The sequence below is a fragment of the Lonchura striata genome, chromosome 4A, assembly GCF_050655825.1.
Source record: "Lonchura striata isolate lonStrDom1 chromosome 4A, ASM5065582v1, whole genome shotgun sequence".
Taxonomy (NCBI): domain Eukaryota; kingdom Metazoa; phylum Chordata; class Aves; order Passeriformes; family Estrildidae; genus Lonchura; species Lonchura striata.
The window spans coordinates 6,715,027-6,732,368 of NC_140742.1; the positions used below are offsets into that span (position 1 = coordinate 6,715,027).

Genomic DNA, 17,342 nt, shown 5'->3' on the forward strand with positions numbered 1-17,342 from the left:
ATTGGTGTCAGGCACTGAAGCATCAAACCCTTTCTGCCACATGACCACCATGTCTTCCCTTGAACTCATTTATCTTTTGTCACTGCTTAGAACACTCTGTCTAATTTTAGAAGGCAGTTCTGCAGCCCTTGCAGTGAATAGCACTTGTTCTGGCCAATAGTCCCAAAAGGCATAAGTAGGAGTGCCAGAATCACAGAAACACAGAGCTGAGACAGAGCTCAAGAGGTCATGGGTCCCTCTGATCAGACCTGTCTTTCTGGGCTGACATTCACCCAGACACAGCTCACCCCTGCTGGAGCTTTACTGCTTCCCCAGAAATCTATCCCACTATTATTTCCCTACCCCTACCTGATGATATTTTCCTTGAAATCAAATAATCTTCCATGATTAAAATCACATCAATCATCTTTTACTATCTCTGTTTCAAAGAAAGAAGATTATCACCCTTCATCTACCTCTTCATTAGACTGAAAAAAACCCCAAAAATCCAATTCTTTAACTTACTTCATTCACCCTTTCATTATTTCTTTTCATTTGCTCTAGATGCTCCTCAGCTGGCTTTTATCTTCTCGGGCAGCAGCCCCAGAGTGGTCCTGCTGCTCCCCAGGGCTCCTGATGAGCAGAGGGGGGCTGTGTGTCCCAGAGCCCACCCTCTGTCCCTGCTCTGGGGCACTTCCCTTTTCACAACACCAGGCCACTGTTGACTCATGCTCAGCTTGTGACATCCCAGATTATTTTCTGCTCTATCTGCTATTAGCAAGCTGTTCTCTGTCCTGCCCTTCTACACTGAATTGTTCTTTTCTAAATGCTTTCTCTTGCATCAGTCCCTATTTACCCTCATCTTCTCCTGGGCTGTATCTCTAACTTCCAGGATCATTCTTAATTCTACTCTTGTAGTCTACCATATCAGCAGTGCATACAAATGATAAAGGAATGTTTCCCATTCTATCATCCAGGTAACTAATAAACATACTGGGACAAGGACAAACTAACAGTTGCATTCTCTATCTCTTCTATTAGGCAATACCATCTAATAACTGCACAACTAAGGAATTATTCACCCAGATAAATACAAGTGAACTTGAGCCAGAGCTGAGAAATGAGGTCCTAAGCATACAGATGTATTAGTAACACCATGGTTTGCAGGTATTTGTCCCAGCAGGAGAGCAATAAGCTAGAATGTGCAGTTAAAGCCCATTTGGAAAGAATATTGGGCAGCTACAGTAATTTTCATGCCATCAATTTTATTTCCATCGGCCACGACAGTTACATTCACCACAGGAAACCCACTGTAATCTGTCACAATAGAGACCTTACACTTTTGGACTTAAAACATTTTGAAATACTTGTTCATAATTTTTCAAAATCTTACACATGGATATAAATATAAAAATACATTTAATTTCCCTGGTTTCTTGTTTTAGCTCTTATTCAGGATGACTCTGACACAAATAAAGTTGAATACATGCAAACATTTTACTGTTAGATACTTCAATGACCACAGGAATTAGGACCTGAAGTCTCACAGAAAATCTGGGGGCTGTTTTCTTGAACTACTATATCAGATTTCAGACTGAGTCCAGAGAAGCACAACATCTAATACTGTGTAACAATGGATACTTTGGGAAACAGGGTAAGGAATAAATTAGTAGGTGGGAGCTTCTTCCTCTGGCACACTCCCCAGATCTATCAGTGACTTGGGCATTCTCTGAGCATTTCTTTTTGCATCTCGGTCATCACATGTGCAAGCTTCTACCTGGCTAATTTCAGCCATTATTATTCCAACTACTTTCAATATTCCTGAAACTGAAAAGGATAGTATAACCCCCTGGAATCTCATATTGCATGCAGTGCCAGGGCTCTATTGATTCTGAGCTCACAATGCCAATATGCACCCATCAGTAATTCGGCCTGAAACAGCCTTGAAGATTTGTCAGAAACTATCACATGAAAACTAAGAGGACAGAAGAAATGATTGTAAAATTAAATTATTCATTTTTTCCCAGGGACATGGAAAAAAGGACAGTCTTTCAAGGATTAGGATAAATCAGCTGCTACAATCAAATCTGCAAATGCTGCAAAATTGAAAGGCAATTCCAATTCCGGCTGAAGCCACGTGAGGTCAAAATTTTAATGAAGTTCCACCAAAAATGCAAAAGCAGTAATTGCATGACTGACCTGAAAATCTGAGAAACAAAGTCTAAAAGGAAATAACATTATTATAAAAAATGTTACATTTACAATTGCTGCAACATTAGCTCAAACATTCCTAAACTGCTCATCAGAGAAAAAGATAACACATTTTCCACACTGGGGCAGATTTTCTCAGCTCAGTTCCTGTGTGCCTAAAGATAAAAGATATGCTTGTCAAGCAGTATGTAGATACATGGAGAGCAGGGAGGGACAATGCCCCACTTCTACCTCAAGAGTCCTTTTATCTCTCATAAATTTATATGTGCTCGGTCTTTTAACTTTACAGCCTCCACTGCACCACCACAAACATCCTGAGTGTGCAACACTTGGTTTATTTCCCTTCCTGTAATTCATACCTCCTTCTATGAAGCTTTGCATGTGCAGAATATCAGGCTTGTCAAATTGCAAGCAGCAATACCACTCATAGATGTGTCAGTTCAAATGGAAAGAAAATGCAATCTCATTTGAAAGTGAATTTTAGTTGCCCATTCTGTTTGCAAGCATCCCCTTCAGTGTGATTGCTCCTGTGCCAGTTGTCTCATCTTTCTCAGAGGAACAAAAATGTATAAATAGACTCTGACCCCTTTTATTGCATAGTGTGTTAAATGGAAAAGTTAAGGAAAATAACTGTAACCTAATAAAAATTCAGAGGCACCTCAAAACATTAACGAACACTTTATTATTACATATATTAAAAGTGCAGCCCCATAACTACACATTACTTTTGGGGCTTGCAAAACAAAAATTACATTCTGTCAGGTAGTTTGACCATTTTTTCATACCACACATATTGTATTTTATGCTATTGAGAAGGAATACAAACAGTTTTGGTGATATTTTCTCATAGCTGCTGATTAAAGGAAGATGGAAAAATATGTGGATACAGAACAAGGAATCAAGAAACTTGGGCCAGGCTTTTTTGCTGTTCATGACATAACCAGAGACTTTTATTTCAATGACTCAGTCTTCTCATCTGTAAAATGAGGATAACATCAGAGTGTCTCTCAGTGAAATGGTGAAATTTGATTTCAGCATGTGTATAAAGGACATGGAGATTACTAAGTGGGAAGGTGTTATTACCATATATTATAAATATAAATCTAGAAAATTTGGCATTGAATGTGTAGGGATTTTTCCCCTCTAGCTGCCCCTTTGTTTTAAATACTACTAATAATAATTGACATTCTATTAACACTGAGAGGAAACAACAAACAAAGGATTCTGTTCACATACACATATAGCCAACTTAAAAAAAAGTAATAAGAACAGGGCAAATCTGTGGTCTGAGCATTCAGAATATATAAACTAAAATGGAGCCCTGCATGGAATATTTAAAAGGTTCCTTTTTTGTTCTCTTGAAATACTACCTGATCTTACTGCTACTTTTTCTGCATTCATCACAACTATGGGTTAACTTTTTGGCCCACTGGCAGGCAAACTTTCTGTTCATGATTGCAAAGGGAGTTTCCTGCACAAGGCCCAAAGAGCCTGCCCTTTGGAATGGTCATGGATGCTACTTTACATTCACTCTTCTCAGAGCGTAAACTTAGTGGCAAAATGAGATTATTCCCAAATTTATTACTAACCAGCTAGAGCAGCATCTCTGCTTGAGCTCTGTAACGGGAGGCAATTAATCATGGTTATTAACACATTCGTTTAGGTTGGAAGGGATCTTAAAGACCATCCAGTTCCAGGTCCCTTGCAGTGCTGGGATGACATTTGCAAATGCTGTGGGGACACAAATTGTCCCTGCCATGTGAGGTATCTGGGGAGCTGTCCCATGCCCACCCAGCCTGGAGCCGGCCAGCAGAGCCTCAGCACCGGCCACTGGGGACCACGACAGCTCCCGTGGGGTGGCCAGTTCTATCGGCCCCTTTGGCAGATGCTCACAGAACATTCGAAATATTCAACCCCTAAACCGCTAAACCGAAGGCATATTTAAGAGGTTTCTGGATCTGGCACAGAGTGATGTGGTTTAGTGGTTGCAGTGCCAGCGCTGAGTGGGTGGCTGGATTTGATGGTCTTGACGGTCTCTTCCCGCCTTGACAATTCCATGATCCTAAACCACATCACTCAGCGCCAGGTCCAGACATCTCTTAAACACCTCCAGGGACGGTGCCTATTCCAGCACCTGACCACCTGAACAGTGGGTTCCTTTCTCCTAATCTCGATCTCTGCTGGGGCCGTTTAAGGCCGTTTCCTCTGGTCCTCTCGCAGCAGCCCCGGCAGACGAGACCGGCTCGCTCCTGCCAGGGGCGATGAGGTTCCCCGGAGCCCCGGCTGCCCCAGCCGCCGCTCGGCAGACTCGCTCCGCGGCCCCTGCAGGAGGCTGGAGCCGCCGGCCGGACCCGCTCCGGCAGCCCGGTGCCTGAGGCGGCGCGGCGCGGCCGCCCCGGATGGACGCGGGAGCGCTCCCGGTGCCCGCGGGGCGGGAGCGGGCGGAGCCTGCGCACTGCGGCCCGCGCCCCGCCGCCCGCCGGCACTCCCGCGGCCCGGCGCTGAAGATGGCGGAGGGCGGTGCGGCGCCCCCGGCCTGCGCTTCCTCCTCCTCCTCCTCCTCCTCCTTGAAGGGGCTGCGGGAGCAGATGGGTGAGAGCGGGCAGGGAGGGGTAGCACGGGGGTGTGTGTGGGGGAAGGGGGGTCCGGCGGGCCAAGGGCGCGGCTGGCGCCGGCCGCCCCGCTGGACGCCCGGCCCCGTCCCGGGGCGGGGAAGGGGCGCCGCGGGCGGAGGCCGCCGGGGCTGCCCGGCCGCGGCCCCGGGCGGGGATCGCCGGCTCGGGACCTCCCGCAGCCCGTGGGCAGCGGCACAGGCGGTGCGGGGAGGCTGCGCTACACGAGCCGCCCGTTTTTCACCGGTTCTCCAACTTGTGCTGGCTCTTGCTTTCAGAGGGTTTGCCCCAGCGATGTGTTCGGTCCCGAGTGCAGAAGGCAGAGACAGCCCCTGGCACTGATTTCGAATCAAAGATTGACTAATTCCCGATTTTCTTTTTCTTTTTTTTTTTTAACTAGTGTTATCAGAGGGCTGAAGAAGCTCTTCTTCGGTTTTCTCTTTGGCTGTGTTTATGTGCATATTTATTCTTAATAATATACTCTACGATATGTGTTTGCAGCAACATTTAGTGGTACATTTCTATGCAAAAGTTTTGTGGGTGAGCCATTAGAAAAGATAAACATTTACTTATCTCAGTCACAAAAAAAAAAAAAAGTAAAGAGACTTGTGGTTTGATCTAAGTTAACAAACTAGGACTATGTGCAGCATCTACTCTTGAGAGCCTCCTGCATGATTGTTTTCAGTGTATCTGTAAATACATAAAGAGGAGTGTTGGCAAAGGGTCCTGAATACACAATTCTCATCTAGCATTCTTCTTCAGTGTGTTGGAAATACTATTTAATTACCTTTTGTTTCTGTTTCAAAATTAAGACAGTTCAGTGCTCAAGAAGGATAAAGATCTGCCAAAAGATAGCAGTTCTCACCTGCACAGGCTATGTCTGTCTGAACCTTATTCTTCCTGCTAGAACTGCTGAATTTTATTTTGCATATGGGATGCACTTACATGGTGGCTGCTAAATTTTTCTAAGGATGGGCACCCATATTTGGTTACAGCTGTCATGACCTAGATTTAGTCCCAAAATCAGAGAGGAAGTGTTCCTTGGGCCAAGCAGTTCCATCTCCCTTCAGATATGCACATGCTGTAATATGCACATCATGTTGGAAAAACAACCTCCCTCACTAGATCCTGGAAAGGCTAGACCTTGAATTTTTTTCCCTGAGGGGGTAGAAGTCACTGAACCAGAATCTGAACTTTAGTGTACATAGAATGCATTTGTAGCAGTTACGTGCTCAAAGATAAAGTCAGTGCTAATGTGCAGTGAATCAGTGCTGTCTGTGAGCTCACAGGCTGCTGCAGCTCTGCTGCCGACTTTTAGTCAGTAGCACTCTCTGGAGAGAGCAAATGATATTTAAAAATCGTCCTTGCAATCCAGTGGTTGACGGTGGAATTTGCAGGATAATTTGCTGCTCTTTGGAGAAGTTGTGAGTAGCAGCCAAGTCTGATATCGCAGCTGTTTGGAGAAGATGTAGGAAAAAAAAAAAAAGACACCCAAAGAAACCTCGATGTTCAGTCCCACGCTCCCCTTCGGGTTTTTGGGGAGGGATAGAACTTCCTGCTTGTCTGAGCTCACTTGGCTGCGTGGGGGGACTCCTCAGCTCCAAAATACCTGCTAACAAGAATGCTTCCACCCAGTTTCTGCTGCTCTGTGGGCAGTTGTGTACTTTGCTGTCTTAATCAATCTGGAGAAACATCTATGCAAAATAAATACAGTGTTTGCCTTCGGCCGTTTGTCACTGAACTTGTGTCTGGGAATCTCACATTTAAAGACAAAGAGAATCTTGCTGAGAAACCACAGCTCTTCTGGCAGCCTGGCTAAGAGCTGTGGTTACATACTGTTTGTATAGTCACCCTCTGCATAGGTACCTTTGTGGGTCCTTATTACAGGATGCTTCTGGGTTCTTGTTCTGTTCACTTCTGCTCTCTGTGACCAGCCTCTTGATGCTGCTTTGTTCTGTGGGTGATTGGTGCTTGCTAATTTTTAGGCCTTGCACACATAGAATCCCATGGCATCACTTGTAATCAACTTCCAATTTTGTATGGCATTAAAAATATTCTCTTAAATTCAGTCTAGTGTTGAGGTAAGGAAAAGGTGTTTCTCCTTCTTTGAGTATCAACTGGAATTAAGATTCTGCAGTCCACCTCATGCCTGCAGTGCCAGTTCTACAGTTCTTTTGTAATAATTTTCTGCCCTGACACACTTGCCCAGTCTTGTTTCCTTTATGTGGGTGACAAAAAGCAGAATCTGCTACCACAACTAGAAGGCAGTTAAGGTTTCTGAACATCATTTGACATTAGAAATTAATTGTAGTTGTACATTGAACCAGCAGTGCATAGGTGGCAGTTGCTTACCCCATTTTTGTTATCCATGTTTGCTGCTATCATCCCTCAGGGATGAAGAGGAATTTTTGATCCTGTTCTAATGCCATAAGTACTGCTGAGCTTGTTAAGATGTGAGAAGAGGGGAATAGTCGAGTACTTGTGGTTTATCCAGTAAGTGAGGTTTTCCTTGAATAGTGTGGGTAATCAGAGGAAAAATATCTTAATTTAAGCTGCTGTAGCCTACATTTATTGTCTTCATTTTCACTGGAATACTGAAAACTCCTGTCTTTCATAGTATGGGTGGTAGAGAATGTTTGGATTTTTTTACTAGAGCTTGGTATTCCTTTTCCATTGCCAGGATTTCCACTCACATATTGAATTGCTGTTGCAAAAGTTGTTCAAAACAGAATATTTAAATGCTGCTCATGCATATTTTCCTTTCCAAGACCTGCATCATCTTTTGGGAAACCTGTCTCAGGTTTGGGGAACAAAATACAGTGCCTTTTTAAAAAAATCTAGCTGCAGGAATAAATTCCATGACCTGCAGGTCCCAGTTTGATTGGAAGTTTTCTAATAAACAGCTTTATTCCATGTCATTAGTTTTTTCTCCCTGTGAAAGTGGCACTGTCTGGGTTTGTCCATTTTGCCCAGACCGCAGTTCTTGGCAACAGCTTTACCAAGTACTTGTACACAGAATTGGCATGAAAGGAAGGATGGATGGACAACTAATAGTGTAACTTCATTGCTCAAGCAAGTAGGGACAAGCACAGATTTATCTGGTCTCTAGATAACAGTTATAAAGCAAAACTTAGGAATACAAACTTGTACCAACACCTGTAGGAGTACTAGAGAACTCTTGGGTACAGTCTTGGTCCCACAACAGAAGATGGTCAGAGCTGTCTAGAGGAAATTATTTGGGATCCAGAAGCATCTGTCAGACAATTGATGAGTTGACCTCTGTGTCAGAGCTGCTTGCAGGAAGAAGAAAGAATTTACTTATGAATTTGAATCCTTGAAAGCCTTTGGGATTTGCAGTGTGGTTGTCAGTAGAGGTGGGCTTCAGATCTTGCCTGGGAAGCAGCAAGACAAGGAAACCATTTCTTTGCCAGGTTTCTCACAATGTGGGGGTGCTGCATGAGAAGCATCTCGAGCATTCAGTTCTTGTCCTACTTGGTGATGTTTGAATGAGTGACTGGTACAGGTCCCATCTGCAGAGCAAAGGCAGCCCATCACTGGAGCATTCAGCTGATGATCACTGGGTCTGGCTTCAATTTCTTGATTTGTCAAACTCCTCAGAACTCTGAAGAAAGTTCTAAGGGGTTTTGTGCTCCATCTTTTTTGTGTGAAAGTAGTAAGACTGCTTTGCAGAGTATCAAGGTGATAAATGCAAAGAACTGCACAGAAGCTGGATTTCATGTACATCTCAGTGGTGAGAGAACCTTCCCAAATCAGGCTGAGAACTTAATATATTGTGATGGTTATGAGCCCTAATTCAATTTTCTTCTTGTTCAGGGAAATACAATCATACACGGTAGGAATAATTTTGTGCTGATTCAGAAAGATGAATGCTGTGTATTTAGGTGCTTGACATTCTGTAGATTACTTCCAGTTGTAAGTGGTTTATAAAAGGTTTTATTCAAATTTAAAACTTTAAATTCTTGAGATTTCTCCAAAATCATTTAGGAAAGATATTCTCCTTGATGTAAGGAGAGAAAAAAAAGCAAACAAACAAAAAAACCATCCAAAACATACATATATAGCATATTTTTTTCATTTTTTTAGGTAGTGTTCCATTCTCTACATATTTCTTCATGTGTTGAAAGTGCAAAATATAAATTTGGCTTCCATGCCTCAATTCAGATGAAACTGTTTAGTAAATAATGACTTGCAAGGGTCATGACTCCAATAGTGAGAGCCCGGAGATGCTGTGGCTTCCACTATCCCTAACTGTGCATATTCTTGAAATGTGACTGGAATTAAGGACTGCTGCTTCTTCATACACTTATGTTTTTCAAAAAGAAAACAGGGGAGTACTAATACACTATTATTAATTTTCAGTTCTTAAAGGTGATAAGAGAGGAAAGAAGGGTTACTGTAAGATAAATGGAAGAAATAATCTAGGTTGGTTATAATAATGGTGGTATCAAAACCTGCTGGTTGTCTTTAAATTTGATTAAATAATTGGAGATGCTTGCAGTCCTCTTCTGAAAGAAGACTCTGAGAAATAAATTCTGACCATGCAATTTTAATGACTTCTGTGAATATGACTTATCAGATTACTTGTGGTAGTTTAAAATCCAACTGGGACTGCAAATTTCTTGTCTGCCACAAATAAATTAGTGCCATTTAACTTCCAATTATGCAGCTTACAACCAGGTTAATCTTAATTGATGATATGCTTTCAGTGTGTTTGCATATGCCTGTCCAATAATCAAAACCTTTCTAGATGCTGGTGTTTTAAGTTTTCTGGAGTGTGGGGTTCATGGAAGAAAAAAGTGTTGCTCAGAATTGTTTTTGCTTGAAAGAGACAGAAACCTCCACCATGCTGCATAATGCCTGTGCATAAAGGGACAGAAACCTATGCTTTTAAGGAAGGCTGACATAGTTGCTTGACACTTGCTTTAATCTAAATTATTTTTATATCTCAGTCAGTTTGGAACCTGCTTTCTAGGTGAAGGATTCCCCAGTTGAAGTTGCCTTTGAAGAAAACATTTACCACTGGCCATGCTTAGAATACCTCTCTCTTTTCTCATAGTGGTTTTTTTTTTTTGCCTTCATAATTCACAGGGAACTTCTAAAATACTCTTTTATGAGTACTTAACTGACTCTTAATTTACAGACACTCTCTGTTGTTTAAATGCACTGACCTGAATCTTGGGAGGGAGAATAGATATTGTAGTGGCTTGTTCTCTGGGCAAGTGTTTCAAAGCTCCCAAGTGTTAAAATTCCTCCCCCAAGCCCAAGAGGGCTTGGCTACAAGAATATAGAAATACTGTAGGGATCTTTATACTTAAAGAATGTAATTTAATAGAATTTAAAAAAAAATATTAATTTCAAACCTTACCCTCTCTTTAGTTTTGCCAAGAGAACTTTTTAGAGGAACATTTTTGCAGTACAGAGTTGATTAATATTTTTGTATGTTGTGTTCTAGACATTAAAACCAAGGACACTCATCTCCAGGCCAGATCAGTGAGTGTCACCGTGCTCACTTTCAAATTCCTTTAAAAGGCTTTCTGCCACTGGGTAATTAATTTTAAAAGAAATATGGTCTCTTTATTTGTCTCTTTAGCTCCTTTTTCCTGCTTGCTTTTTTTACACCCATTTTCCACTTTTCACTTACCTTCAGGCTTTTTGGGGCAGAGACAAATGCATGGCTGCTTTGCTGGGGTCATACATTGCACGTATTGGAGTGTGCCACAGTCTTAATTTTTTAATTAGCTGGGTGAACTGTACAGCTTTAAGAAAATTTGCAGTTTATTTCCTTTTACATTTTGCATCCCCCTTTTCTGCTTTAGACAGAGGGTTTGCTGCATTAAACACACTGTGGGCCTGTCAGTGTCCTGCAGCACTTTCTGCATTGAGTAGTTTGACTTGAGACTGGCTTCTTGGGGGTAAATGCCAACACTAGTCTCTCTTTCTGGAACACATAGGCAGTGTTTGAATGAGCTCTGAATTTTCCATGAGAAATCCATCAAGTGTAAAAAGCAAAAGCAGTTTTCACTGCTGTCTTGTAAAGGAGCTGCTATCCTTGCACCAAAAGAAAGCTCAAAATGGTGTTTTCACAGGGTTTGTCTCCAGTCGGTTGTGACTCGCAGTGCTAGGCTGTGGTCTGGGCTGGCATTGTTTGGGCTGGGTGAATTAAACAATAGCCACAGCCTGCAAACAAGAGGACAAAAGCGTTTTCAAGGCCGTGCTTCTAGCAAGCAAAAAACCCCCCAGACTGTTCAGGAAAGAGGGAAGTGGTGGAGAGAATTTAGCTATTGCTAGTGTTACAAATAGTGCACGGCAAGAGAAAGAAACAATAATGAAAAAAACAGATGTGAAATAAGAGAAGAGAGCAAGAGTTTGTCTTGAAGTTACTTTTTGCCATGGCTTGCAGGAGAGTGAAGAGGAGTCAGTGTTAGGCAGCCCCGGAGTTGGGGGAGTCAAGCAGAGAGCTGATTTCTGTCTGTAGCTTTTGCCAATGCTTGAGCTGGAATTCCACTGGGAACTGAGCTGTGCAGAGGAGGTTAAAGTGGGACTGCTCTGGCATCTGTGGAGCCAGTCCAGCATTGAGGGACAATATACGTGCTCCTAAGGCAGCGCTATTAAATAAAGCAAATTATTTATACAGCAGACTGGTTATTGATAATCTTCCATTTTACCTTTTGGGTCCTTCTGTAGCTGTTAAACTTGCATCTGATTCTGTCCAATTAGGAGTGTTAAATCTGTATACCCCTATATATAAGCATTTGTGTCACATAATTAGTAAATTTCACAATGAATCCCTTGAAATTATATAAGGGCATATTCATTGCGTAGACTGCTTTCATTTTAGTCTTGTGTATTAGGATACTTTGGAATTTCCAGTATGCAGAAACAGGTAAATATTTCAGCTAAATTTTAGTAGGTTCACAAGGGTCTTTGTGAGTGTGGAATTGCTGCTGTCATTCCACTTAATTTCTTTCAAGAGATGAATAATAACACACCTCACCAATAAAGAACCCCAAATTGTGGAAGCCAGGTGTCTTTTCTAGAGAAGGAGATAGGTTTAGCTTGTCAGCCCTGTGTGCACAGCACAGACAGTGCTTCTTACTTACTTATGATGGCTTCTGCAAGACTTGGTGACACGTCTTTGTCCTTTCTAAGCATTGTGCTGGCAGTTGCTTTTCCCTTTAAGTAGCAAGAAGTGTAACTAACTCATAGCTGAGCAGTGTAAGTGAGGTTAAAATAAGAGAATAAGGGACAGTGGGAGTCAGTGAGACTCCACAGGTGTGTTTTCAGTAGTGCTCAGACAACTGAAGGTAGTGAGGATGGTGTGGCTGTTGAGCAATGGTGTAGCACCTCTGACTGTAGAAAGTTTCTGGAGATGGCTGCTAATTCTGTTAAGGACAAATTTCAATGCCTTGGTCTGTGCTTATATCACAGTCAAGTTTGTTTTAGATTATGTGCTTCCCCTAGGGCAAAGTGTGCAGAGATCAATGCAAAAATTAACTAGCAATCTTCCTGGTGCCTTTCTGATCATGCCCTAAGCTGAGTACATAGTATGAGTATCATCCATCTTTGAGATTGCTTCAGCTGTATCTCTGCAGGTTTCCTTACAAGTAATTTTGTTAATCATGTGATTTTTTAAAAGAAAATTATTTCTAGGTCTTAATCTGAAAGTGGAAGTTTGAAGATAAGTAAAAACTTAAGTTCTTGCAAGTATGTCTCAAATACTCATGGAGCTGCTGATTCATATACTGCAAAGGAATGCTTGTGTTGGGTTTTCCAGTGGGATCAAAACTTGTGATGAACCGAAGAAATCACCTTGAACTGTCTTGAATTTTGGGAGGAAAACCAGAATGTTGTACAGAATTAGCTTAGGAGATGGTGTTAAAGGGAGGAAAGCACATAAATGTAGTAAAATAGGTATCCTGTGTAGGGAATAAATACAGGACAAAGTTTGCAAATGGAGTCTGGGATAGGGATAAGACAACAGGAAGCTCTTCTAGCCTGCTGAAGCTGAGAGTGTGCACTGCTTTCTGGAGATCTCCGTGCTTCCCATCTGGTGGCTGCCCAGACAAAACAGGAGAACCATCTGCCTTCCAGCTGGCCCGTCAGAAGGTGCCTACCGGGAAGCTCACGTGTTTGTTTGTGGAGCCTGTCAGTCCTTGCAGCCCAAAGATGGGATGTGAGGATCAACAGGAAAAGACAGAAAAGGGGAAAACAGGGAAGAGAGGAGTGCACCCAGAGAGGGCTTTCTCTCCATCATTAGAAACTTTTTGTGTTGTCCACTTGTTTGTGAAGGTGCATCCTTCCTCTGGTGTTATCTGAAGAAGGAGTAGTGGTGTAAAAACCAATACCTGATTTTTCTTAAAGCTTCCAACGTGTGATCTTGCATCCATTTGTCCTAACCTACGTTAATTAGTGAGTGGAAATTAGCTTAAAACGCAGTGCACAGAAATCTCAAACTTAAATACTGACTTTCCTTATCTTCCCTGAAAGTGTGTAAAAAACTTATTAAAAAGATCTGAACACTTATTGCCAAACATGGCTCCCTGTACTTGAGCAAGGCAAAACTGGAGGCTTGCAGATTTGGGACAGTTTGCTATAAAATCAGAGATAATTTGCTGGAATGTTCACTTTTGATTCATGGATTGCTTATTGGCTTCGTATTGCTTGCTTTAAACTTTTATGGACGCACTTAGAATCATAACAATGCTTAACATTCAGGAGCCCTCCTAACACCCCCTCTTTCAGAGGCTTAGTCTGGGATATTTTTGTTTGCTTTGCATAAGGAGTCATTAAATCATAAGGAGCAGAAGGATTGCTGTGAAAGTCAGCACATTCTGCTCTCCTCTGCAGCTCCATGAGGGAAGGGGAGAGCGAGGGGCAGTGCCCGGCCAGGTCACGGACACGGGGCGGGCGATGGGGTGGAAGGCCTGGACCTCGCTGGGTGAAGGGCCAGGAGTGCTGCAGTCCCTAATGAGGTTTACTAAGAACAGCAGTGGGTTCTTTGCCAGTCTTGGCAGGGGCCAAGGGTATTAGCCGTGTGCAGGGGTTGAAATAGAAATCAAGGTTTATTTTTAGCACCGGTCTCTTCAGGGCACATTGGAAACCTGATCAGGGAAGGGAAGTGCTGTCATGCTCGGGAGGCACCTTAGCACCTGCACTGTCAGTGGATCGTGAGCTGGAAGTGAAATTGGGAGAGTTGGATTTATCTAGAATGTCACCTCCTGGTGCTTCTGTGGGTTTGGTTTATCTCTGATTTGCTTGGCCAGACCTGGGGTGCTAAATGGTGATGAGGGCACAGAAGGAAAACTTTTTCACAAATTACCTAATCATTTCATGGTTCAAATAGCTTTGTTTTATTATGCATTAATGCAGATACTATTATTAGCCTCATGCATGGCTTATATTTTTATTAATTTTACCTGGAGCACGTAAAGGTAGAATACTGTAAAATAAACACACACGTTACGCTGATCACAAAATATTGTTGTGAAAGACTACTGTGGGAGGGCAAGCTCTGAATAAAAATGAGATATAATTTGACTCTAAGATAATTTTTCTTCTCCAGGGAGTTTGCTGAATATGTCCATGAAGGCACCCCCACATTAATGCAACATGTGACACAGATTCTAGCGAAATGGTTGTTAACTGGTTTCCTGTTCTGGGGTATCCTAATTCATTACAGAGGTATTAGGCTCTGTATTTTACAGAGATATATTTTGTGGAAATTTTTTTTCCATGAAGCTTCACTCCACAAGCAGACTGCTACATTCATTATGGAAATCTAGGCAGAGGAATTATAGGTATCTGCCAAAACCCATTTAAATATATTCATTATTAAGGTTTTTTTAATCATGTCAAAGCAAAATAAGAGAGGTATTTCTTAAAGATTGCATAGTGCAACAATATGCAATGCATTTTCTTTTAGTGTAGTAAAATGTGGACTTTAAAAATCACAGTTTTGTATTATATATTTACCATGAAATAGTCAAGGGCCATAAAGCCTGTCTGCTGACTAGAAACTTGGTGAAATTGAGATCACGTATCTCAGGGATGTATCTAATGTGATGTCTGTTCCCCTTTTATTAATCTTCTGTTCAGATCCCCAGTTCACATTTGACTCTGGCTTTCTGTTGCTTAAATGGATCACATTCGTGTGGCAGGAAGGTGCATGCCTTGTGCCTTAAATCTGCTACTTTCAAATGTGTTAGTGCATTGTTTCTATGCAAATAATGAAGCACTGAAGGAGTGAACATAAAATATTTTATCTGACATACAAAAAACCTTTATGTGCAAAAACCTCTGGCTGGGTATTTCTAGAGTTTTTTCACCTCTGTGTCCTCTGCAAGCTGAACTGTTTCTGTAACCCATTTTCCTGTCTTATAGAATAGTAATCTTTTGCAACCTTAATTAATTAAAATAAGCTGACTAATTGCTTTGCAGATGTGACACATTTTTAAATAAGTGCCTTCTAATGATGAACATTATTCCAGCTGTATATTGAGTAAACTGTTTTGATTGAGTAAATAAATACATAATCCCCCATATCCATTATGGCTGCTTTGTTCAGCAAGATTTCTATTAGTAAAATACTTCTGCAAGTAAAATAAGATTAATATTGTACCTGCTTAATTGTAGTTTGCTTTTTACCATAACTTTGTTAGGGAAATTTGGATATTTAAACTTTGAGAGGTGAGGCAAAATTCCAGTGTTGGTCTTAACTGAAGCTGGTGTAGGTGCAGAGTGACTTTGTTCTGTTGGGATAATTTCCTGCCTGGGTTGAGTTGGCTCAGGCTTCCTGGGCAGCTCTGTCTCCTCCCTTGAGGAAAGATATACCTGTATTTCTGTATTTGTCTGAAATCTAAGTAGTATTTGAAGAAGCTTATGTTCCTTTAGCCTTTGCGATGTACAAAGGTGTCATTGGATATGAATGCCTGGTTGTACATTTCTGCTCTCAGAACACCTGCAGTGGGCTGCTTTTCCTCTGGCTGTTTTCACTCCCATTTGTGTTAGAATAGATAATTCTGTTGTTCTCCACTTGGTGTTTTTTTTGGGCTGGATTCCCATCCATGTGACATGCAACAGTGTACAAAAATCAGAATTTTGTCTGACTTGTCTGATCTAGAGTGAAAAAACAGTGAGCCTTTTTTAAGCTATTTTTTTTTTGCCATTTGGTAATGTCATCGTGTAGTATATCTGGTCTCTGACTTGTGTGAAAAGAGCCTCAGAGATGTATAGGATGGGTTGGAGGAAGACTTTTGTTTGCTGCTGCACTGAAAAACTAATTCAAGACATGGCAACAGCTGCGGGTGACAATTTAGAGTTGCTGAATAAGTATTGTAATCAGCATTTATCACTGAAATCACATGGGATTAAACACTTTGAGGTGATTGTTCTTGGGCATGGCCTTGGGGAGGGTTATTACCATGACACAACTAGTTGTCATGGCAATGCATGGAGAAGAGGGAGACTCTTCCTTCCTCTTTTGCATTCTGCACTCCTCTTAATAAAGGGAAGTCAGATCATTGGCAAAGTTGTAGTCTCCTTTTTTAAAATATAACAGCAATTTGTACTATTGGTCCTTCATGTTCTGGGTGAGATCACAGCACGTTACATGTTCCTTTTGTGGATTTGCCTTTTCTGTGTAAAACTGGCCTCAAACTTTCTCATGTGTGGGTGGGATGTGTTCCCTTGCTTCCCCTAAATTTGGGCTTTTCCATGGAAGCCAGTTGAGCTCCCAGTGTCTGTCAGCCAAGGTGAGAGCAGGGTGGCAGCGTGTGAGGACACTTCTGTTTGAGCTCTGCAGGGCTTTGGGGTAATGCTGTCTTACAGGTTGTCCTGCCTGCTTTCCCTGTAACTCTTCACACCCTGTGAGGTGATTAGTGAAGGTTGATACCAAAACAAAGAATCTGGGGAGAGTGATACACTAAATTAGTCTCCCTGACTTGTTAATGGGTTTTGTTATGTAGCGAAATAAATATTGGTAGCATTTCCTTTCTGTGTGATTATCTGTGAGTTGTAGCCCTGCATTTTGCTGAAGTCACCTTGGTGAAACTCAGATAAGGTGAATGGGTCTTTACAAATGCTCAATTTACTGTTTTGGAGTCTTAATTTATAATTAAAATTTATTTTTGCAGATCCAATTTCAGAAGTATGTTGTTAACATCCCTTAATGGTTTACTCTATGCAGCTAATCCCCTTTCTCTTTCATGCCATGAAGTAATGACAGGTCTTCATAGACCTCTCCCTGCTTGGGTCTCATCAGAATATTATTCTAGAAGTGCTAATGGGCTATTACATACGTGTGTGCAGCCCACAGATGCTCACGTGGTAGCAAGGAGTTTCTGTTATTAAATGTAAGTCACATATAACTATGCAAAATAATGGAGTTAATTCTAGAAGAGTTATTTAATAAGTTTGATCTTTGAAACTCTATAGTCTTAAAACATAAGGTTTGATAAATGTTTTTACAATGAAAAGCTATGCCCGGTCTCAAGTCTCATTTGACAAGTTTTTCCTTAGAAG

At 41.7% G+C, this 17,342-nt stretch overlaps 1 protein-coding gene across 2 annotated transcripts in view; it reads left to right on the forward strand.

Annotated features, from left to right (window-relative positions):
• Window positions 1-4,677: 4,677 nt before the first annotated feature.
• Window positions 4,678-17,342, forward strand: part of MAP7D3 (MAP7 domain containing 3) — a 42,403-nt gene continuing 29,738 nt past the window's right edge. For both annotated transcript variants that reach the window (XM_085570422.1, XM_085570421.1), the window contains exon 1: window positions 4,678-4,782. In XM_085570422.1, coding sequence (XP_085426548.1) covers window positions 4,698-4,782 — 85 coding nt within the window. In that variant the 5' untranslated portion in view covers window positions 4,678-4,697. The remainder of the gene's footprint in view (window positions 4,783-17,342) is intronic.